Source organism: Heptranchias perlo, chromosome 4, assembly GCF_035084215.1.
Source record: "Heptranchias perlo isolate sHepPer1 chromosome 4, sHepPer1.hap1, whole genome shotgun sequence".
Taxonomy (NCBI): domain Eukaryota; kingdom Metazoa; phylum Chordata; class Chondrichthyes; order Hexanchiformes; family Hexanchidae; genus Heptranchias; species Heptranchias perlo.
Genome location: NC_090328.1, coordinates 6,241,495 through 6,267,436, shown reverse-complemented (window position 1 = coordinate 6,267,436; position 25,942 = coordinate 6,241,495). Strand labels below are relative to the sequence as shown.

Here is a 25,942-nt window from a genome sequence, read left to right as displayed (position 1 = left end):
ACACACACACACACACACACACACAAATTAACTGAAGAAATTTTTTTAAAAAGAAGCATCGAGGTCCCACTTAGAGCCACGCAAAAATAAAAACAAGTCCTCTCACTTGTGGAAAGTTTTTTTTTTCCCTTTCAGAGTGAAAGTTTTTCCTTCACTCGTGGAATGAGGCCGTCACTGGGCACAGGAGCTGCAGCAGGGCCAGTTGTGGGCTAATGGGGGGGGGGGTCTCTATTGCGCTAGTTTAGAGAAATGCCAGCTAACTCACCATCGCCAGCGACCTATGTACAGAAAATGACTTAAAAATAATTTGGACTGATGCGAGAGGTCTTAAAATATTTCAGATATTCCATAGCTTGACTGTACATTAAAAGCCAAGAGATATTCATAGCCACTGAGATATGAATATAAAAAAATCGATTTGTGCCAACTGTTTTTTTATATATGTCTTTCGGAAAACACCAGTGTAACAAAAATAAACAAAGCAACCAATCTTTGTCCTTTAACCGAGGAACGACTTTGTGAAAAAGTATCTCTTTTTTTTAAACACACACACACACACACACACAGCATTTCTATTACAAAGTACTGAAACCAAAATCCTCCATTACAAATCGTCAAGAATCACCGTCTCTGAGAATTACTGAAGTGCATTTTCCAGTTTTTTTTTATATATGTATAGTACATTTCCGTTGTTAAAACTAAAATTCAGCTACCCATTTTTTTTTCGTCGTTGTTGTTGCTCTGAATTCAAGACAGACATTCGGCATGCAAAAAAAAAAATGCTTTTAAAATATACACATTTTTATTTCATGATTAAGGAGCTATATCCTTTGTCTTATTGTTCAGGCAGGCACTGTACACATACACTTAGGTACAGACACATGCCAATTGCATTGCTTCTGCATTCTACCAGTCACAAGGTTGATGTCATTAAAGCAACTACTATAGTCACACTAAAGCAAGGCTGCAGAGACCAGTCACGACTATTATTAATAATTAATAATAAGATTTTTTTTTTTGCTTATGGAGTTTGTGTTGTAATGGTATGTTAGGTCTTTATTTTTTTTTTGCTTGCAAGAGCCGTTCTCCTGTCCCTACTCGCTATATATATATATATATATATTGGGGGGGGGACTCTGCGTTTATCACTGTGTTTCCGTAAAAACCGCAGCCTCCGATCTGCTCAAATGACATCATTCAGCACAAGCAGAAAAAAAATAAAAGAGAAGGGAAAAAAAACCCTAAACAGCAGCATAGACAGGCCAGTGCGCATGCGGAGGGTTTAGCCCATATATGGAAGGGGAGGGGGAAACTAAATGCTTATTTTTACAATTTGCAAACGCGGTATCAGGAACGTTCAGACCACTAAATCCTGCTGGCTTGTGAAGACAGTGGGAATGAGAGTCATGATATTATTTGCATCTTTTCTCTCTCTCTCTCTCTCTCTCTAGTTTGGTGGATGCAGCACATCCCAATATTTTGTTGTTTTTTTTTGTTAAAAAAAAAAGTGCATGTTGGAGCCCAGACCCTGAGGGGGAGTGGGGGTTAGGGGGGCTGATCTTGTTGGCATTTGCCGCGCGTCCTCTTCATGCAGCAGTGCAAAGCTGGGCGTGTTATTCTTTCTGTTGTTGTTGTCGTCGTCGTAACACAATAACTTGATCTCAGAGAGTGTGACGGTGACAACTAAGGATTACTGAGATGGAAGGAGTTATATTCACCGGCAAAAAAGGGTTGCGGGGGGGGGGGGTTTGGAGGGGGAAAAATAGGTACTGATCATCGCTGGCTAGTACAGAAAATGCATGTGCAATGTTCCATCCCCAATTCAATCCATGCCCCCACCGCCTCTCCCCATACACCCCCCCGCCCCCCACAAAATACACCTCTATAGCAATCGTTACCGTCTCCATATTGTGTGACTGGTGTGCTGACGGAGGTTTAGTCGAGGGTAACTTGGGTTCAGCCCAGCCAGGCATGCTGTATACGGTAAGAATGTTAACTACAGGCAGAGTTTGCTTCGGTTTCGAGCACCTCCATCCGACAGCAAGTCTGGGGAGATCAGAACTCCCATCCAACAAAATCACGGAAAATTAAAAAGACGGAGGCGGGGGGGCGGGAGAAATCAGCAAAAAATTACAAAGCATTCAGCATTTGACTCTTTGTACAGGGGAGGGGGGGCGGGGGGTGTTGAGAAGGGGTGGAGAGGGCATGGGTGGAGAGGCAAGTGGGGGGTAACTTTTACTCTTCACGGAGATGCAGCCGGTAGCGGTGGTAACGAAGCTGGAAAAACATTTTCTCCAAGACTGAGTGATTCATCCCCGGGAGCACGTAGTGTTCAGTGACGCCCACGTATCGGAAACCCAAGGACTCGTACAGCCTGTGGGCGGCCAGCTTGACGGCGGTGGTTCCTAGCACGACGGCTGAGTAGTTGTTGAGCACGGCAAACTCGAGCACCTTGCGCCCCAGAGCCTTGGCGATACCCTTCCCCCTCTGGTCGAAGTCCACGGACATGCGGCGGAGCTCCACCGTGTTATCCTCTTCGTTGCCTCTGGCAGCCACTATGCCTACCACGTTCCCGTCCAGGACCGCAACCCAGAAGCAGGAGCCTACGACAAGAAAAAACGGGAGGCTCAGCATTCTTGGGAGAGGGGAATCAACAAATGGGTTTCTCTTGATGGTTGGGTAGATCTTGACTTTGTGCGATTGACTTTGAGTATAAAAGCAGGGAAGTCAGTACAGGGAGCTGGTGAGACCACTCCTGGAGTACTGCGTACAGTTCTGGTGCCCTTATTTAAGGAAGGACATACTTGCATTGGAGGCAGTTCAGAGAAGGTTCACTAGGTTGATTCTGGGTATGGAAGGGTTGTCTTATGAGGAAAGATTGAACAGGTTGGGTCTATACTCATTGGAGTTTAGAAGAATGAGAGGAGATCTTATTGAAACATACAAGATTCTGAGGGGACTCAATAGGGTAGATGCTGAGAGGATGTTACCCCTCATGGGGGAATCTAAAACTAGAGGGCATAGTCTCAGAATAAGGGGTCGCCCGTTTAAGACGGAAATGAGGAGGAATTTCTTCTCCCAGAGGGTCGTGAATCTTTGGAATTCTTTAGCCCAAAAAGCTGTGGAGGCTGAGACATTGAATACATTCAAGGCTGAGTTAGACAAATTTTTGATCAGCAAGGGAGTCAAAGGATATGGGGAAAGGGCGGGAAAGTGGAGTTGAGGTAAAAATCAGATCAGCCGTGATCTCATTAAATGGCAGAGCAGGCTCGAGGGGCCGAATGGCCTACTCCTGCTCCTATCTCTTATGGATTGTGTTAAATGGGTGACAGCGAGTCCGTTGACTCCAACGGGGAATAAAAATGGGGAGAGATGTAAAATGGGCTGTAAACCCCTCTTACACTATCGCACAAAGTTAAGATCTACCCCATAACTTTTCACTATTGTCAACAATAAAACTAAAGTAAAACTTTCAAGCAGTAGTTCTACATATTTGTCACAAAGTTATTAATGTAAACACATGATCCAACATTATGACTTTTATAAGGGTTGGTAGAACACAAAAAAAATCAATGCATGAATACAACTGGGGTAACATATTTATCTGGGACATTTGGTTGAGTGCCTCCCTTTTCCCTCCTTCCCCCGATGACTATTCAAGGACACGTCGTGTGTACGAGGAATTACTGGCTAAAAGATATTGGAAATAAAGATTTTACCCCAATTCTGTAGCGTATTAATTTTGTTTGATATTGTGAGTGGAAACATCCCATGCTGCTGTGCCACAATTACACCTCACTCCCAACAGCGGTGATTGATATTGTACTGACTCCCAGTTCAAGCATATTGCTTTTAAATTCTGTTATCCCTCTGTCATTCAGGATTTTTGCACTTAACCAGTTACATTTATTACATTTTCCCTTATCTCGCTCACTGAGTTCTGTCGAGCAGTTTTAGGAACGAACATTTTATTGCCATTTCAAATGAGCATTATGCTCAATCTTTGACTAAGGCATGGTCTTTAACACATATTTTGTACTTTTTTTTATCTTAAATACATGGAGTGATACCACAAGACATTAAAACTAAGACTACAAGTCTTCAGCTTATATTAGGTGGTTGAGTATAGATCTTCATCTTACATTGAGTTACATCAAGTCTACAGCACAGAAACAGGTCATTCGGCCCAACTGGTCTATGCTGGCATTTATGCTCCACACGAGCCTCCTTCATCTCACCTTATCAGGATACCCTGCTATTCCTTTCTCCCTGATGTGCTTATCCAGCTTCTCTTTGAATGCATCTATTCTTTTTGCCTCAACTACTTGTGTAGCGCGTTCCACATTCTTACCACTCTTAAGAAGTAAAGAAGTTTCTCCTGAATTCCTTATTGGATTTATTAGTGACTAATCTTATATTTATGACCTCTAGTTTTGGACTCCCCCACAAGTGGAAACATTTCTACGTCTACCCTATCGAACTCTTTCATTACCATTAAGACCTCTATCAGGTCACCCCTCGGCCTTCTCTTTTCTAGAGAAAAAAGCCCCAGCCTGTTCAGCCTTTCCTGATAGTTATAACCTCTCAGTTCTGGTATCATCCTTGTGAATCTTTTTTACACCTTCTCCAATGCCTCTATATCCTCTTTATAATATAGAGATCAGAACTGTTCACAGTACTCCAGGTGTGGTCTAACCAAGGTTCTATACAAGTTTAATATAACTTCTCTGCTTTTCAATTCTGTCCCTCTAGAAGTTGACCCTAGTACTTGATTTGCCTTTTTTATGGCCTTATTAACCTGTGTCGCTACTTTTAGTGATTTGTGAATCTGTACCCCCATCCTTTTGCTCCTCCACCCCATTTAGACTCTTATTATCTAGGCAGTATGTGGCCTCCTTATTCTTCCTATCAAAATGATCACACTTATCTATATTGAAATTCATTTGCCAATTACATGCCCATTCTGCAAGTTTATTAATATCCTCTTGCATTTTGATGCATTCTTCCTTTGTATTAACTACATCCCCCAATTTGGTGTCGTCCGCAAATTTTGAAATTCTTTTTCCGATTCCCAAGTCCAAATTGTGAACAACAGTGGTCCCAGCGCCGATCCCTGTGGAACACCACTTCCCACCTTTTGCCAGCCTGAACAGCTACTCTTAACCCCTAATCTCTTTTGTGTTTTGTAGCCAGCTTGCTATCCATTCTGCCACCTGTCCCCTGACTCCACGTGCTCTGACCTTAGTCATGAGTCTACAATGCGGTATCTTATTGAAGGCCTCTTGAAAATCCAAATATATTACATCTACCACATTACCCCTGTCGTCTGTTGCTTCTTCAAAGAATTCAATAAGGTTGGTCAAACATGACTTTCCCTTCTGAAATCCGTGCTGACTATTCTTTATCATATTTTCAGATTCTAGCTGTCTTTCTATTACATTTTTAAGTAAAGATTTCACTATCTTTTCTACCACTGACATTAAGCTAACTGATAGCTAACTCTCAGCAATCTCTCTTCTTTCTCTGTCTACCTCTCTTTTTAAATATAGTAATAATATTAGCTGTCTCACAGTCCTCTGGCACTATTCCCCTTTCTAAAGAATTTTTCTATGTATGTAATAGTGCCTCTGCTCTCTCTTCCCTAACTTGAAGTCTTCAATTCAAACAAACTGAAAGAATACAGGTCTTCATCTTAAACAAACTGAATGAGTACAGGTCTTCACCTTAAAGAAACTGACTGAGTACAGGTCTTCACCTTAAAGAAACTGAATGAGTTCAGGTCTTCACCTTAAAGAAACTGAATGAGTTCAGGTCTTCAGTTCAAACAATCTGAATGAGCACAGGTCTTCAGTTCAAACAAACTGAATGAGTACAGGTCTTCACCTTAAAGAAACTGAATGAGTTCAGGTCTTCAGTTCAAACAAACTGAATGAGTACAGGTCTTCACCTTAAAGAAACTGAATGAGTACAGGTCTTCACCTTAAAGAAACTGAATGAGTTCAGGTCTTCAGTTCAAACAATCTGAATGAGTACAGGTCTTCACCTTAAAGAAACTGAATGAGTTCAGGTCTTCAGTTCAAACAAACTGAATGAGTACAGGTCTTCACCTTAAAGAAACTGAATGAGTACAGGTCTTCACCTTAAAGAAACTGAATGAGTTCAGGTCTTCAGTTCAAACAATCTGAATGAGTACAGGTCTTCAGTTCAAACAATCTGAATGAGTACAGGTCTTCACCTTAAAGAAACTGAATGAGCACAGGTCTTCAGTTCAAACAATCTGAATGAGCACAGGTCTTCAGTTCAAACAATCTGAATGAGTACAGGTCTTCACCTTAAAGAAACTGAATGAGCACAGGTCTTCAGTTCAAACAATCTGAATGAGCACAGGTCTTCAGTTCAAACAAACACAATAAATACAGGTCTTCATCTTATAAAAAACTCAATGATTACACGTCTTGAGTTTAACAAACTGAATGAATACGGGTCTTTAGATAAAACAATCAGAATGAGTACAGCTCATCATCTTCAACAAACTGACTGAGTACAGGTCCTCATCTTCAACAAACTGACTGAGTACAGGTCCTCACCTTCAACAAACTGACTGAGTACAGCTCATCATCTTCAACAAACTGAATGAGTACAGGTCCTCATCTTCAACAAACTGACTGAGTACAGGTCCTCATCTTCAACAAACTGAATGAGTACAGGTCCTCATCTTCAACAAACTGAATGAGTACAGGTCCTCATCTTCAACAAACTGACTGAGTACAGGTCCTCATCTTCAACAAACTGAATGAGTACAGGTCCTCATCTTCAACAAACTGAATGAGTACAGGTCCTCATCTTCAACAAACTGAATGAGTTCAGGTCTTCACCTTCAACAAACTGAATGAGTTCAGGTCTTCATCTTCAACAAACTGAATGAGTACAGGTCCTCATCTTCAACAAACTGAATGAGTTCAGGTCTTCACCTTCAACAAACTGACTGAGTTCAGGTCTTCATCTTCAACAAACTGACTGAGTTCAGGTCTTCATCTTCAACAAACTGACTGAGTACAGGTCTCCATCTTCAACAAACTGAATGAGTACAGGTCCTCATCTTCAAAAAACTGACTGAGTACAGGTCTCCATCTTCAACAAACTGAATGAGTACAGGACTTCCGTTCAACAAACTGAACGAGATGAAGTCTTCAGATCAAACAAACACCATGTGTACAGGTCTTCATCTTAAACAAACACCATGTGTACAGGTCTTCATCTTAAACAAACACCATGTGTACAGGTCTTCATCTTAAACAAACACCATGTGTACAGGTCTTCATCTTAAACAAACACCATGTGTACAGGTCTTTACCTTAAACAAACACCATGTGTACAGGTCTTCATCTTAAACCAACTCAATGAGTACAGGTCTTCATAAACAAAGTCAAAGAGTGCACCACTTGGGTTCATATAAACTGAATGAGAACAAATCTTCATCTTAAACAATCTAAATGAGGACAGGTCTTCATCTTAAACAAACATTAGGGATGGGCAATAAATGCTGGCCTTGTGAACGAATAAAAAAAGTATCGATTTTCATCTTAAGCAAACAAAATGAAATGAGTGTTTATCTTAAATAATCTCAGTGTGTACATGTGTAAATGTGTACAACAAACTGAATGGGTATAGGATTTCATTAGAAACTAACTGAATGAGTTCAGGTCTACCTCCTCAACATACTCAATGAGTACATGTCTTGAGTTCAAACAAACTCGATGGGTCTGTTTGAACAGGTCTTCAATTTAAACAAAGTGAATGAGTATAGGTCTCCATCTTAAATAAACTGAGTGAATGCAGGTCTTTGTGTTTAACGAACTGGATGAGTACAGGTCTTCATCTTAAATAAACTCAATGTGTACAGGTCATCAATTCAACAATTTAATGAGTACAGGTCCTCAGTTCAACCAAATTGAATGAGTACAGGTCTTAACCTTAAGCAAACTGAATTAGTATAGGTCTTCACACAATCATAGAATCATAAAAATTTACTGCACAAAGTGAGGCCACTCGGCCCACCGTGTCTGTGCCGGCCGAAAAATTGCCATCCAGCCTAATTCCAGCTCTTGGGCCATAGCCTTGTAGATTGCAGCACTTCAAGTGCATATCCAGGTACTTTTTAAATGCGATGAGGGTTTCTGCCTCTACCATCTTTTCAGGCAGTAAGTTCCAGACCCCCACCACCCTCTGGGTGAAAAGATTTCTCCTCAACTCCCCTCTAATCCTTCTACCAATTACTTTAAATCTGTGCCCCCTGGTTTTTGAATACAATGCTAAGGGAAATAGGTCCTTTCTATCCACTCTATCTGAATTCATCCTAAAAGAAAGGATGAATACAGGTCTTCATATTAAACAAACTCACTGAGTACAGGTCTTCAGTTCAACAAACTGAGTATTGTGTCCCGTTCTGGCCACTGCACTTTAGGAAAGTTGTGAAGGCCTTAGAGAGGGTGCAGAAGAGAATGATTCCAGGGATGAGGGACTTTAGTTACGTGGATAGACTGGAGAAGCTGGGACTGTTCTCTTTGGAAAAGAGACGGTAGCAAGGAGATTTGATAGAGGTATTCAAAATCATGAAGGGTCTAGACAGAGTAGATAGAGAGAAACTGTTCCCATTGGCGGAAGGGTCAAGAACCAGATTTAAGGCGATTGGCAAAAGAATCAAAGGTGATATGAGGAATTACTTTTTTACCCAGCGAGTGGTTAGGATCTGGAATGCACTGCCCGAGGGGGTGGTGGAGGCAGATTCAATCATGGCCTTCAAAAGGGAACTGGATAAGCACTTGAAAGGAAAAAAATTGCAGGGCTACGGGGATAGGGTGGGGGAGTGGGACTAGCTGGATTGCTCTTGAATAGAGCCGGTGCTGTCTTGATGGGCTGAATGGCCTCCTTCCATGCTGTAACCTTTCTATGACTCCATGAATGAGTACAGGATTTCATCTTAAACAAACTGAATGAGTACAGGTCTTCAGTTCAAACAAACTGAATGAGTACAGGTCTCCATCTTAAACAAACTGAATGGGCTCGATGTTAGCAGGGCTGCAGGTTCGCGGCGGGGGGGGGGCTATCGGGCGCATGGGTAACGCGCCTGGTGAAATTAGTCAGCCACCCGCGCGATCGTAGCCCAATTAGATCCACCTACCTGTTGTTCCGGGTTCCCCGCTGCTGATCTGCGCGTCGGGCAGACTGCACATGCGCAGTAAGATCTGTCAGCTGGAGGAGCTCTATTTAAAGGGGCAGTCCTCCACTGACAGATGCTGCAACAAATAGAAAAAATTACAGCATGGAGCAGCCCAGGGGGAAGGCTGCTCCCAGGTTTAATGATGCCTCACTCTAGGTATCAATACATGGGGTGAGGAGGAGGGGGAGGACAGAGATCTTCCCCCCGGCGGGCGGGAGGAAGCGGCCTGCCTCTGCCACCACGAAGGCCTGACTCGAGGTGGCAGAGGAGGTCACCTGCACCACCAACATATCGCGCACCTGCATACAGTGCAGGAGGCGCTGCAATGACCTAAGTAGGTCAGCCGAAGTGAGTACACTTACTCATTCCCCTACACTCCATCTGCCACATCACCGCCCCCACCCCACATCTCCTTCTGCACTGCCAACACTACTGTATCACATCACTCCTCACACCCACTCAAACCTCATCCTCATCTTACCTGCACCTACTCACCTCGCCAGTACTCATCCCGCCACTACCACTCAACCCAATCCTCATACAATCTCATGGCTCTGTCTCATACTCACCCTCTCGTGCATCTCTTTCACGGTCAGCCTCACTCAACCTGCCTTCACCTGTGCTGCAGCCACAGGGCATGCATCACATGTGCAGTAGGAAGCGTAAGGCAAACGTGTCGTGAGCATGAAGGGGATGCACAAGGGTGTTTGAGGGTTTGTCATGGTTTTTACTTCTATTTAATTTCTGACCAACTCACATAACGTATTATATTGTCACCACTACTGTCACGTCTTTGCGAATCTTGTCTGGTTTGTGCAATAATGCCCTTTCCTGAGGATCACAATGAAGACCCACAACTGATGACACCCATTGTGTCACTGCAGAGTGGTGTCGGTGTATTTGCAGGGCTCTTTTGTGCAGATGGCTGAGAGACGTCGGCGATGTCCCCGGTGGCACCCTGGAAGGATGCGGAGGAGAAGTTGTTGAGGGCAGTGGTGACTTTGACAGCGACAGGTAAGAAGATGGTGCTCGGGCCAACCGGGAGCAGCTTGGCATGAAGGAGGCTGCAGATGTCCACGACTACATGTCGAGTGACTCTGAGCCTCCGTGTGCACTGCTGCTCAGAGAGGTCCAGGAGGCTGAGCCTCGGTCTGTGGACCCTGTGGCGAGGGTAGTGCCCTCTGCGACGCATCTCTCTCTACGGTAGCCCTCCCTCCTGCTGTACAGGTGGATGTGTCACAGCACTCTGTTGTGGAGCTCCACGTGTCAGAGGTGGACGGCGTGGATGGCAAGGCTGGTGAGGCTGGTGATGCTGTTCGCCCTCCGAGGAGGTCATGACTGCAGCTACGGCGGCCCCCATCCGCAAGATGTACATCTGAGGGGGTCCGCAAGGTAGGTACATGTCTCTGGACCCCGGGGTAAGTGTGCAAGTTGGTGACTTTGATTGTCAGGAGGAGGGTGGTGGAGGCCAAACTTTGTCCCAAGTGACAGAGTGGCCTCCTGCAATGGGTGAGGGTCTCCCCGCCCACCTGTCAAATGGACCTTTGCAGCTGCCACAGGCTGACAGCTGCAACATAAGAACATAAGAACATAAGAAATTGGAGCAGGAGTAGGCCAATCGGCCCCTCGAGCCTGCTCCGCCATTCAATAAGATCATGGCTGATCTGATCCCAACCACAAATCTAAAGAACACAAGAAGTCGGAGCAGGACCCGGCCACATAGCCCCTGTGCCCTCTCCGCCACCCACAGGGCATTGACCGATCCGAACTCAGCTTCATGTCCAATTTCCTGCCCGCTCCCCATAACCCCTAATTCCCTTTACTTCTAGGAAACTGTCTATTTCTGTTTTAAATTTATCTAATGATGTAGCTTCCACAGCTTCCTGGGGCAGCAAATTCCACAGACCTACCACCCTCTGAGTGAAGAAGTTTCTCCTCATCTCAGTTTTGAAAGAGCAGCCCCTTATTCTAAGATTATGCCCCCTAGTTCTATTTGAACTGGGAGTGTTTCCCCCAGTGTGGGAAACAGTCCTAGTTTGCTGTAAAATCCCACCCCTCCTCACATAATCCCTTAATCAGGTCAGTTAGTGACCTGAACAAGCAAAATAAATACTTTCAAGTGGAACCCTGCTGGCTTTAATTGCCTGCGGGATTCCCACCAGCGGGGGCTGCGCACGCACGCCGGCGCGTCAGTGGGGAACCCGGAAGTGGGCGGGTTGGAGTCGGGCTCCCGACCCACTCTGGGATTCTCCAATTTTTGGAGCCCCCCCGCCAGGAACGCACCCGATAGTGGGTGCTAAAATTATGCCCAATGAGTACGGGTCTTCAGTTTCAACAGAGTTCATGAGTACAGGTCATCATCTAAAACAAACTTCATATTAAACAAACTAAATGAGTACAGGGCTTCATTTTCAACAAACAGAATGAGTACGGGTCTTCTTCTTAAACAATCTCAGTGAGTACAGGACTTCATCTTAAACCAACTGAATGAGTATAGATCTTCAGTTTAAACGGAGTTAACAAACACAGGTCTTCATCTAAAATAAACTTTATCTTAGACAAACTGAATGAGTACAGGACTTCACCTTCAGCTAACTGAATGAATGCAGGTCTTTCGTTCAAAGAAACTGAATGAGTACAGACCTCCATCTTAAACAAAATGAACGAGTTCAGGTCTCCATCTTAAACACACTGAATGAGTACAGACCTCCATCTTAAACACACTGAATGAGTGCAGGTCTCCATCTTAAACACACTGAATGAGTACAGGTCTCCATCTTAAACAAACTGAATGAGTACAGGTCTCCATCTTAAACAAACTGAATGAGTACAGGTCTCCATCTTAAACACACTGAATGAGTACAGGTCTCCATCTTAAACAAACTGAATGAGTACAGGTCTCCATCTTAAACAAACTGAATGAGTACAGGTCTCCATCTTAAACACACTGAATGAGTACAGGTCTCCATCTTAAACAAACTGAATGAGTACAGGTCTCCATCTTAAACAAACTGAATGAGTACAGGTCTCCATCTTAAACACACTGAATGAGTACAGGTCTCCATCTTAAACAAACTGAATGAGTACAGGTCTCCATCTTAAACAAACTGAATGAGTACAGGTCTCCATCTTAAACACACTGAATGAGTACAGGTCTCCATCTTAAACACACTGAATGAGTGCAGGTCTCCATCTTAAACACACTGAATGAGTACAGGTCTCCATCTTAAACAAACTGAATGAGTACAGGTCTCCATCTTAAACACACTGAATGAGTACAGGTCTCCATCTTAAACACACTGAATGAGTACAGGTCTCCATCTTAAACACACTGAATGAGTACAGGTCTCCATCTTAAACAAACTGAATGAGTACAGGTCTCCATCTTAAACAATCTCTATGAGTACAGGTCTCCAACTTGAACACACTGAATGAGTACAGGTCTCCATCTTAAATGGACTGAATGAGTACAGATTTTCATCTTAAGAAACTAAACTGAAGACGTGTACTCAATCAAACAGAATTAATGAATACAGGTCTTCATCTAAAACAAACTTCATCTTAGGCAAATTGAATGAGTAAAGGTCTTCAGTTCAAACAAACTGAATGAGGTTTGGCCTTCACCTTAAACAAACTGAACCAAAGGTGACATGAGGAAAAGCTTTTTTACACAGTGAGTGATTATGATCTGGAATGCACTGCCCGAGGAGGTGATGGAGGCAGATTCAATCATGGTCTTCAAAGGGGAATTGAAAACGTATTGAAGGGAAAACATTTGCAGGGTACGGGGAAAGGGCTGGGGAGTGGGACTGGCTGGATTGCTCTTGCAGAGAAACGGCACGGGTTTGATGGGCCGAATGGCCTCCTTCCGTGCTGTGACCATTCTATGATTCTAGTATAGCTGTTCAGTTCAAACAAATTGAAAGAGTACAGATCTTCATCTTAAACAAACTAAACGAGTACAGGTGATCAGTTCAAAACAAACTGAATGAGTACAGGTCATCAGTCAAAAGAAACTGAAAGAGTACAGTGCTTCATCTTAAAGAAACTGAAAGAGTTCAGGATTACATCTTAGACAAACTGAATGAGTACAAATCTTCAGCATAGAATATAAGAGCAGGGAGGTTATGCTGGAACTGTATAAAACACTATTTATGCCACAGCTTGAGTACTGTGTACAGTTCTGGTCACCACATTACAGGAAAGATGTGATTGCACTAGAGAGGGTACAGAGGAGATTTACGAGGATGTTGCCAGAACTGGAGAATTTTAGCTATGAGAAAAGATTGGATAGGCGGGGGTTGTTTTCCTTGGAACAGAGGGGGCTGAGGGGTGATTTGATTGAGGTGCACAAAATTATGAGGGGCCTAGATAGAGTGGGTGGGAAGGACCTATTTCCCTTGGTGGAGGGGTCGATAACGGGGGGGGCATAGATTTAAAGTAATTGGTAGAGGTATTGGAGGGAGCTGAGGAGAAATGTTATTTACCCAGAGGGTGGTGGGGGTCTGGAACTCACTGCCTGAAAGGGTGGTAAAGGCAGAAACCCTCAACTCATTTAAAAATGATGTGCACCTGAAGTGCTGTAACCCATATGGCTACGGACCAAGTGCTGGAAAGTGGGGTTAGGCTGGGTGGCTCATTTCTGGCCGGTGCAGACACGATGGGCCGAATGGACTCCTTCTGTGCCATAATTTTTCTACTATTCTATGATTCAGTTCAAACTAACTGAATGAGTACAGGTCTTCATCTTAAACACACTGAATGAGTACAGGTCTTCATCTTAAACAAACTGAATGAGTACAGGTCTTCATCTTAAACAAACTGAATGAGTACAGGACTTCATCTTAAACAAACTGAATGAGTACAGGTCTTCATCTTAAACAAACTGAATGAGTACAGGTCTTCATCTTAAACAAACTGAATGAGTACAGGTCTTCATCTTAAACAAACTGAATGAGTACAGGACTTCATCTTAAACAAACTGAATGAGTACAGGTCTCCATCTTAAACAAACTGAATGAGTACAGGTCTCCATCTTAAACAAACTGAATGAGTACAGGTCTTCATCTTAAACAAACTGAATGAGTACAGGACTTCATCTTAAACAAACTGAATGAGTACAGGTCTCCATCTTAAACAAACTGAATGAGTACAGGTCTTCATCTTAAACAAACTGAATGAGTACAGGACTTCATCTTAAACAAACTGAATGAGTACAGGTCTCCATCTTAAACACACTGAACGAGTTCAGGTCTCCATCTTAAACAAACTGAATGAGTACAGACCTCCATCTTAAACACACTGAATGAGTACAGGTCTCCATCTTAAACACACTGAATGAGTACAGGACTTCATCTTAAACACACTGAATGAGTACAGGACTTCATAGAATCATAGAATCATAGAAGTTACAACATGGAAACAGGCCCTTCGGCCCAACATGTCCATGTCGCCCAGTTTATACCACTAAGCTAGTCCCAATTGCCTGCACTTGGCCCATATCCCTCGATACCCATCTTCCCCATGTAACTGTCCAAATGCTTTTTAAAAGACAAAATTGTACCCGCCTCTACTACTGCCTCTGGCAGCTCGTTCCAGACACTCACCACCCTTTGAGTGAAAAAATTGCCCCTCTGGATCCTTTTGTATCTCTCCCCTCTCACCTTAAATCTGTGCCCCCTCGTTATAGACTCCCCTACCTTTGGGAAAAGATTTTGACTATCGACCTTATCTATGCCCCTCATTATTTTATAGACTTCTATAAGATCACCCCTTAACCTCCTACTCTCCAGGGAATAAAGTCCCAGTCTGTCTAACCTCTCCCTGTAAGTCAAACCATCAAGTCCCGGTAGCATCCTAGTAAATCTTTTCTGCACTCTTTCTAGTTTAATAATATCCTTTCTATAATAGGGTGACCAGAACTGTACACAGTACTCCAAGTGTGGCCTCACCAATGCCCTGTACAACTTCAACAAGACATCCCAACTCCTGCATTCAATGTTCTGACCAATGAAACCAAGCATGCTGAATGCCTTCTTCACCACCCTATCCACCTGTGACTCCACTTTCAAGGAGCTATGAATCTGTACTCCTAGATCTCTTTGTTCTATAACTCTCCCCAACGCCCTACCATTAACGGAGTAGGTCCTGGCCCGATTCGATCTACCAAAATGCATCACCTCACATTTATCTAAATTAAACTCCATCTGCCATTCATCGGCCCACTGGCCCAATTTATCAAGATCCCGTTGCAATCCTAGATAACCTTCTTCACTGTCCACAATGCCACCAATCTTGGTGTCATCTGCAAACTTACTAACCATGCCTCCTAAATTCTCATCCAAATCATTAATATAAATAACAAATAACAGCGGACCCAGCACCGATCCCTGAGGCACACCGCTGGACACAGGCATCCAGTTTGAAAAACAACCCTCGACAACCACCCTCTGTCTTCTGTCGTCAAGCCAATTTTGTATCCAATTGGCTACCTCACCTTGGATCCCATGAGATTTAACCTTATGTAACATCTTAAATAAACTGAATGAGTACAGGACTTCATCTTAAACAAACTGAATGAGTACAGGTCTCCATCTTAAACACACTGAATGAGTACAGGACTTCATCTTAAACAAACTGAATGAGTACAGGACTTCATCTTAAACACACTGAATGAGTACAGGACTTCATCTTAAACACACTGAATGAGTACAGGTCTTCATCTTAAACAAACTGAATGAGCACAGGTCTTCATCTTAAACAAACTGAATGAGTACAGGACTTCATCTTAAACACACTGAATGAGTACAGGTCTCCATCTTAAACAAACTGAATGAGTACAGGTCTCCATCTTAAACAAACTGAATGAGTACAGGTCTCCATCTTAAACAAACTGAATGAGTACAGGTCTCCATCTTAAACACATTGAATGAGTGCAGGTCTCCATCTTAAACACACTGAACGAGTTCAGGTCTCCATCTTAAACACACTGAATGAGTACAGGTCTCCATCTTAAACACACTGAATGAGTACAGGTCTCCATCTTAAACAAACTGAATGAGTACAGACCTCCATCTTAAACACACTGAATGAGTACAGGTCTCCATCTTAAACAAACTGAATGAGTACAGGTCTCCATCTTAAACACACTGAATGAGTACAGGTCTCCATCTTAAACACACTGAATGAGTACAGGTCTCCATCTTAAACAAACTGAATGAGTACAGGTCTCCATCTTAAACACACTGAATGAGTACAGGTCTCCATCTTAAACACACTGAATGAGTACAGGTCTCCATCTTAAACACACTGAATGAGTACAGGTCTTCAGTTCAAACAAATGAATGAACACAGATCTCCACCTTAAACATATAGAATGAGTACAGTTCCTCAGATCAAACAATCTGAATGAGTACAGGTCTTCAGTTCAACAAAGTTAATGAGTACAGGTCTTCATCTTAAACACATTGAATGAGTCTATAACGAGGGGGCATAGATTTAAGGTGAGAGGGGAGAGATACAAAAGGGTCCAGAGGGGCAATTTTTTCACTCAAAGGGTGGTGAGTGTCTGGAACGAGCTGCCAGAGGCAGTAGTAGAGGCGGGTACAATTTTGTCTTTTAAAAAGCATTTGGACAGTTACATGGGTAAGATGGGTATAGAGGGATATGGGCCAAGTGCAGGCAACTGGGACTAGCTAAGTGGTATAAACTGAGCGACATGGACATGTTGGGCCGAAGGGCCTGTTTCCATGTTGTAAACTTCTATGATTCTATGAATCTATGAAACTGAATGAATATCTTAAACGAAGCGGATGAGTAAAGTTGTTCATCTTAAATGCACTGCATGAGTACAATAATCCATCTAAAACAATCTGAATGAGTACAGGCCTTCAGTTCAAACAATCTGAGTGAGTACAGGCCTTCAGTTCAAAGAGACTGAATGAGTACAGGCCTTCTATTGAAAACAAACTGATTGAGTACAGGTGATCATTTTAAACAAAATAAATGAGTACAGATCTTCCTCTGAAACAAACCAAATGAATATAGGTCTTCATCTTAAACCAAGCGGATGAGTAAAGTTGTTCATCTTAAATGCACTGAATGAGTACAGCTATCCATCTAAAACAAACTCAATGAGTACAGGTCTTCAGGCAGAAAATTAGTAAATGGGTTTGGAAGGCAGACAAACACACTGAATGAGTACAGGTCTCCATCTTAAACAAACTGAATGAGTACAGGTCTCCATCTTAAACACACTGAATGAGTACAGGTCTCCATCTTAAACAAACTGAATGAGTACAGGTCTCCATCTTAAACAAACTGAATGAGTACAGGTCTCCATCTTAAACAAACTGAATGAGTACAGGTCTCCATCTTAAACAAACTGAATGAGTACAGGTCTCCATCTTAAACAAACTGAATGAGTACAGGTCTCCATCTTAAACACACTGAATGAGTACAGGTCTCCATCTTAAACAAACTGAATGAGTACAGGTCTCCATCTTAAACAAACTGAATGAGTACAGGTCTCCATCTTAAACACACTGAATGAGTACAGGTCTCCATCTTAAACACACTGAATGAGTACAGGTCTCCATCTTAAACAAACTGAATGAGTACAGGTGTTCATCTTAGACAAACTGAATGAGTACAGATCTCCATCTTAAACAAACTGAATGAGTACAGGTCTCCATCTTAGACAAACTGAATGAGTACAGGTCTCCATCTTAAACACACTGAATGAGTACAGGTCTCCATCTTAAACAAACTGAATGAGTACAGGTCTCCATCTTAAACACACTGAATGAGTACAGGTCTCCATCTTAAACACACTGAATGAGTACAGGTCTCCATCTTAAACAAACTGAATGAGTACAGGTGTTCATCTTAGACAAACTGAATGAGTACAGATCTCCATCTTAAACAAACTGAATGAGTACAGGTCTCCATCTTAGACAAACTGAATGAGTACAGGTCTCCATCTTAAACACACTGAATGAGTACAGGTCTCCATCTTAAACACACTGAATGAGTACAGGTCTCCATCTTAAACACACTGAATGAGTACAGGTCTCCATCTTAAACACACTGAATGAGTACAGGTCTTCATCTTAGACAAACTGAATGAGTACAGGTCTCCATCTTAAACACACTGAATGAGTACAGGTCTCCATCTTAAACACACTGAATGAGTACAGGTCTCCATCTTAAACACACTGAATGAGTACAGGTCTCCATCTTAAACACATTGAATGAGTACAGGTCTCCATCTTAAACACATTGAATGAGTACAGGTCTCCATCTAACACACTGAATGAGTACAGGTCTCCATCTTAAACAAACTGAATGAGTACAGGTCTCCATCTTAAACAAACTGAATGAGTACAGGTCTCCATCTTAAACACACTGAATGAGTACAGGTGTCCATCTTATACACACTGAATGAGTACAGGTCTCCATCTTAAACACACTGAATGAGTACAGGTCTCCATCTTAAACACACTGAATGAGTACAGGTCTCCATCTTAAACACACTGAATGAGTACAGGTCTCCATCTTAAATTAACTGAATGAGTACAGGTCTCCATCTTAAACACACTGAATGAGTACAGGTCTCCATCTTAAACACACTGAATGAGTACAGGTCTTCATAGAATCATTGAAATTTACTGCACAGAAGGAGGTCATTCGGCCCATCGTGTCTATGCCGGCCGAAAAATAGCCATTCAGCCTCATCCCATTTTCCAGCTTTTGATCCATAGCTCTGTAGGTTACGGCACTTCAAGTGCATATCCAAGTACTTTTTAAATGTGACGAGGGTTTTCAGGCAGTGAGTTCCAGACCCCCACCACCCTCTGAGTGAAAAAAAAAAATCCTCAGCTCCCCTCTAATCCTTCTACCAATTACTTTAAATCTATGCCCCCTGGTTTTTGACCTCTCTGTTAAGGGAATTAGGTCCTCCCAATCCACTCTATCTGTCTTCAACCAAAATAAATGATTAAGTACAGGTCTTCATCTTAAACGTACTGAATGAGAACAGGTTTTCATCTCCAGCAAGCTGAATGAGTACAGGTCTCCATCTTAAACAAGCTGAATGAGTACAGGTCTTCAGTTCAAACAATCTGAATGAGTACAGGTCTCCCTCCTAAATGAACGGACTAAGTACAGGCTTTGATCTTAACCAAACTGAACGAGTACAGGTCTTCACTTTAAACAAGCTGAATGAGTACGTGTCTTCAGTTCAAACAAAGAGTTTATATGGGGGTAGACGTCTTCATTGAAAATCTTGTGTGTCCCACTATTTTCAGGAGTCAGAATAAACCTTTTAAGAGCCTGCACTGTTTTCAGATAGCATGCAGAGTTTAGTCAAGTGAGTATTCGGCTGGCGGCTAAGATAAAAATAGCATTGATCCGGTCTGATCTGCACTGGCATTGTCCAACAGAAAAGCAGGAAAATTGGACCTTAGCTCAATAGTGCCACCTCCCCTTCCCCGCAGAGTTCCCGATGACTAGCAACTAGCAACAAGTAAAGATCAGGAAGCTGGCAATAGCCCATATTTCGCTGCCAGCGCAAAATGAATAATAACTACACGGAAGACTGTAACCGACGGAAAAAGCCAAGAATCAGGGCTGCAGAACTTGTTCTATTGGAGACGCGAGTTCGGACACGGGAAGAATCATTTTCCATTAAAAAATAACTAGTAGAATTAGATGGGGGCGGAGACTGACCAGGGTGTTGCGCTCCTCTGCTCGCCAGCCTCTCACTTTCCACCCATCTGTTTTAAAGGACGGGGATCGGGGGCTGCAAGCACAGAAGCAGAAAAACCTGGTCAGCTGATCTGAGTCACCCAGGAAATTGGTTTAACTTTCACCAACTGCATTTTTTAAGCCCATTAAAAATATACCGATCATCTGGTCATTTATTTCACTGCTGCTTGTGGGATCTTGCTGTGCGCAAATTGGCTGCCACATTTCCCTACGTTACAACAGTGACTATACTTCAAAAAGTACTTCAATGGCTCTTTGGGACGTCCTGAGGCTGTGAAAGGCACTGTATAAACATAAGTTCTTTCCTTCTTTAAAAATAGTAAAACAATCTTCCTGCTTTCTTTTTGGGTTGATTTTCCCTTCTTTACATCATTTGCTCCCTTCCCCAGCTCCACTGTTACCCGACTGAGGAGCGAAGGTGAGCTAAGGACCTGGGATTACCGCGGAGGATTGTCCCGATCACCTATTGTAACTTCAGCGGGAGACCAGTGAAATCTTGGAAAAACGGCTGGTCTACGGTGAGAAATTGGGACACATCCCCACAGAGATTCAGGGCAATGTTCTCAGGCCGCCTTCCAACAGCTCACCCTCAGGTCATAGCACCCTTGGGTCTAATCCCTTTGAGGTGTCATCCTCTACCATGGACACAGAGTGTACGGTTGTGATTTTTTTTTTGAAATCCCTCTTTCTGGACTCTCACTTTCAGTTGGGTCTCCCTTCAACCAGTTAGATGGACAAGAAAACCCATGGTTTCCTCCATGATTTAGTGACAACGTCACTCTGGCGCCAGCAGACGCCAGGCGAGCCGGCTACATGGCGGGACGACCTTCCCACTGAGGCCCACCAGGCGACATCCCATCTGCCAGCCTGACCAAGAAGTAGCACAAGTCATTAGAAGTGTGACCGGCATCTTCGCATATTGAGAAATTCACGAAAACAACTTGAATTCACACTCACGGGGTGTGGAAAGCTGCTACTCAACTGTAAGCATTGGCAGGTCGACAGGGGGGGGCAATCATCTACCTTTATTTTTGTTTTGCTGGGAATGAGAAAATAGTTGAGTGCAAGACTGGAGGGTTCAGGTGAATACATCAAGTTCCATCGAAACTACAGCACAGAAACAGGCCATTCGGCCCAACTGGTCCATGCCGGTGTTTATGCTCCACACGAGCTTCCTCCCACCCTACTTCATCTCACCCTATCAGCATACCCTTAGGAACACAGGACATAGGAACAGGAGTAGGCCATTTATCCCCCCGAGCCTGTTCCACCATTCAATGAGATCATGGCTGATCTGTGACCTAACTCCATACATCCGCCTTAGCCCCATATCCGTTAATACCCTTCTATTCCTTTCTCCCTCGTGTGCTTATGCATCTATGTTATTTACCTCTACCCTTTGTGGTAGCACGTTCCACATTCTTACTATTCTTGGGTAAAGAAGTTTCTCCTGAATTCCCCATTGGATTTATTAGTGACTATCTTATATTTATGGCCCCTAGTTTTGGACTCCCCCACAAGTGGAAACATTTTCTCTACATCTACCCTATCAAATCATATCATTATTTTAAAGATCTCTATCAGGTCAACCTTCAGCCTTCTCTTTTCTAGAGAAAAGAGCCCGAGCCTGTTGAGCTTTTCCTGATAAGGCTATCCTCTGAGTTTTGGTATCATCCTTGTGAATTATTTTTGCACCCTCTCCAGTGCCTCTATATCCTTTCTACAACATGGAGACCAGAACTGTTCACAGTACTTCAAGTGTGGCCTAACCAAAGTTCTATACAAGTTTAACATAACTTCTTTGTTTTTCAATTCTTTCTCTCTAGAAATGAACTCCAGTGCTTGGTTTGCCTTTTTTATGGCCTTATTAACTTAGTCGCTACTTCTAGTAATTTGTGTATCTGTACCCCCAGTTCCCTTTGCTCCTCTATCCCATTTAGACTCTTATTATTCAATCAGTATGTGCCCTCCTTACTGTTCTTATCACAATGCACCACCTCACACTTATTGATGTTGAAATTCATTTGCCAATTACACACTCATTCTGCAAGTTTATTAATGTCTTCTTGCATTTTGACGCATTCCTCCTTCTTCCTACATCCCCCAATTTGGTGTCACCCACAAATTTTGAAATTGTGCTTCCGATTCCCGAATCCACATTTTTATACAGTAAATTGTGAACAACAGTGGTCCCAGCACCGATCCCTGTGGAACACCACTTCCCACCTTTTGCCAGCCTGAGTAGCTACCCATAACCCCCACTCTCTGTTTCCTGTTTTGTGGTCAGCTTGCTATCCATTCTGCTACCTGCCCCTGACTCCACGTGCTCTGACCTTAGCCATGAGTCTACAATGTGGTACCTCATCGAAGGCCTTTTGAAAATCCAAATATATTACATCTACCGCATTACCCTTGTCTACTCTTTCTGTTACTTCTTCAAAGAATTCAATAAGGTTGGTCAAGCATGACTTTCCCTTCTGAAATCCGTGCTGACTACTCTTCATTATATTTTCATTCTCTAGATGTTTTTCTATTACATCTTTGCGTAAAGATTCCATTTTCTTTCCTACCACCGACGTTAAGCTAATTGGTGTATAGTTCCTTGTTCTTGCTCCCTTTTTAAATATAGGAATAATATTAGCTGTCCGTCAGTCCTCAGGCACTATTCCCCTTTCTTGTGAATTTTTATATCTATGTCATAGTGCCTCTGCTATCTCCTCCCTAACTTCTTTTAATATTCACAGATGCAATCCATCTGGATCAGGGTCTTACCCTCCCTAAGTTTGATTAGTTTATCAATTATCTCCCCCCTTTCTATCTTAAATTTTTTAATACCTTTTTCAATCTCTTCTTCAAGAACATAGGAACAAGAGGAGGCCACACAGCCCCTCTAATCTGTTCCACCATTCAATTAGATCATGGCTGATCCACATCTCAACTCTATTTACCCACCTTGGTTCCATATTCCTTAGTACTGGAATCTGGAGTGGAACGGTCATTTGGCTTATTGAGGGTTCGCTTATGATTATCCTATTGGAGACTTCACCCACCCCACCACCTGTTGATCCCCTACTTGAAGGAACACAAAGGGCGGAACTTTGAACTTCAATAGGGGCGTAAAACGGGCAGTAGCGTATCTCGCTGGCCGTTATACACCCCGTCCGATCTTCCTTTCCATTTACTTCAGTAGAAAGGAATAATCATGCAAGGTGTATAACAGGCGGGAGTGTATAACAGGCGGGAGTGTATAACGGGCGGGGGTGTATAACAGGCGGGGGTGTATAACAGGCGGGAGTGTATAACAGGCGGGAGTGTATAACGGGCGGGGGTGTATAACGGGCGGGGGTGTATAACAGGCGGGAGTGTATAACAGGCGGGGGTGTATAACGGGCAGGGGAGTATAACGGGTGGGAGTGGGCCGGGGTATAACGGGCAGGGGTGTATAACGGGCAGGGGTGTATAACGGGCGGGGGTGTATAACGGGCGGGAGTGTATAACGGGCGGGGGTGTATAACAGGCGCGGGTGTATAACAGGCGGGGGTGTATAACGGGCGGGAGTGTATAACGGGCGGGAGTGTATAACGGGCAGGGGAGTATAACGGGTAGGGTTATAATGGGTAGGGTTATAACGGGTAGGGGGGTATAACAGGTGGGGGTAGGTGGGGTGTATAACGGGCGGGGGTGTATAACAGTCGGGGGTATAACGGGCGGGAGTATATAACGGGCAGGGGAGTATATAACGGGCGGGGGAGTGTATAACGGGCGGGGGAGTGTATAACGGGCGGGGGAGTGTATAACGGGCGGGAGTGGGCCGGGGTATAACGGGTGGGGGTAGGTGGGGGGAATAACGGGCCAGGAGTATAACGGGTGGGGTTAGGTGGGGGGTATAACGGGCGGGGGTGTATAATGGGTGGGGGTAGGTGGGGGGTATAACGGGCGGGGCTGTATAATGGGTGGGGGTAGGTGGGGGGTATAATGGGCAGGTGGGTATAACAGGTGGGGGTAGGTGGGGGGTATAACGGGCGGGGGTGTATAATGGGTGGGAGTGGGCGGGGATATAACGGGCGGGGGGTATAACTGGTGGGGGTGGGCGGGGGTTATAATGGGCAGGGAATATAACGGGCAGGGGTGTAACGGGCGGAGGGGTATAATGAGCGGAGAGGTTTAACGAGTGGAGAGGTATAACGGGCGGGGGTTATAATGGGCGGGGGTTATAACGGGCGGGGTTTATAACGGGCGGGGGTATAATGGGCTGGGGTTTATAATGGGCGGGGGTATAACGGGCGGGGGTTTATAACTGGCGGGGGTATAATGGGCTGGGGTTTATAACGGGCGGGGGTATAACGGGCGGGGGTTTATAACGGGCGGGGGGTTATAACGGGCGGGGGTATAACGGGCAGGGGGTTATAACGGGCGGGGGGTTATAACGGGGTGGGGTATAACGGGCGGGGGTTTATAACGGGCGGGGGTTTATAACGGGCGGGGGTATAACGGGCTGGGGTTTATAATGGGCGGGGGTATAACGGGCGGGGGTTTATAACGGGCAGGGGTATAACGGGCGGGGGTTTATAACGGGCGGGGGGTTATAACGGGGTGGGGTATAACGGGCGGGGGTTTATAACGGGCGGGGGTATAACGGGTGGGGTTTATAACGGGCTGGGGTTTATAACGGGCGGGGGTATAACGGGCTGGGGTTTATAACGGGCGGGGGTATAATGGGCTGGGGTTTATAACGGGCGGGGGTTTATAACGGGCGGGGGTATAACGGGCTGGGGTTATAACGGGCTGGGGTTATAACGGGCGGGGGTTTATAACGGGCGGGGGTTATAACGGGTGGGGGTTATAACGGGTGGGGGTTATAACGGGCGGGGGTATAACGGGTGGGGTTTATAACGGGCGGGGGTATAACGGGCGGTGGTATAACGTTTGGGGGTTATAACGGGTGGGGGTATAATGGGTGGGGGTTATAACGGGCGGGGGTATAACGGGCGGGGGGTTTATAACGGGCGGGGGTATAACGGGTGGGGGTATAATGGGCTGGGGTTTATAACGGGCGGGGGTATAACGGGCGGGGGTATAACGGGCGGGGGTATAACGGGCGGGGGTATAACGGGCGGGGGTATAACGGGCGGGGGTATAACGGGCTGGGGTTTATAACGGGCGGGGGTATAACGGGCTGGGGTTTATAACGGGCGGGGGTATAACGGGCTGGGGTTTATAACGGGTGGGGGTATAACGGGCGGCCGTATAACGGGTGGGGTTTATAACGGGCGGGGGTATAACGGGCGGGGGTATAACGGGTGGGGTTTATAACGGGCGGAGGTATAACGGGCGGGGTTATAACGGGCGGGGGGGTATAACGGGCGGGGGTATAACGGGCTGGGGTATAACGGGCTGGGGTATAACGGGCGGGGGGGTATAACGGGCGGGGGTATAACGGGCGGGGGTATAACGGGCGGCTGATCCACCATGGCCCACTTTACACCTCCACCATCGTTCTGCCGTAAGTTCCTTCCCCTCCCTCCTCTAAACTTGAGAACAGCACACAGATTACCATAATACACTGGTATACGTTGCACCTTTGTGCTCCTTTTTAGCTTTTCTAAATACTTAAGTACAACTTATATACATCAACTTATCCTTTTTTTTAAAACCAGAAAGGTCCGTTGACTTACACCAAAGTGTACATTAGGATTATCCTCGGACTGGGCACGATCAGCTTATCTTTGCACTCCAGGCATCTTATTTTCCTCAGTTATCAGGAAAATGTGAAATAAGATTGCCGCACATGTTTAATATCTTTACGTGGTGGTGTAGCCCCTCGTTCTTGCCCCCGTGACTGCCTCCCTGCACTTTGTCATTCTAATTCTGGCACACGTCAGCACGCCAGGCAGCTGCTGGTTTGTTGTCTATGAAATAAACATGAGTGTTATGCTTCTTATCAGCGCTTTTGAC

The 25,942-nt window shown here is 44.4% G+C and overlaps 1 protein-coding gene across 1 annotated transcript in view; it reads right to left on the bottom strand.

Moving 5' to 3' along the window:
- Positions 1-783: 783 nt before the first annotated feature.
- The window catches only part of nat8l (N-acetyltransferase 8-like), a 77,662-nt gene continuing 52,503 nt past the window's right edge, over positions 784-25,942 (bottom strand). Inside the window, exon 3 of the mRNA XM_067982118.1 lies at positions 784-2,603. Coding sequence (XP_067838219.1) covers positions 2,236-2,603 — 368 coding nt within the window. The 3' untranslated portion in view covers positions 784-2,235. The remainder of the gene's footprint in view (positions 2,604-25,942) is intronic.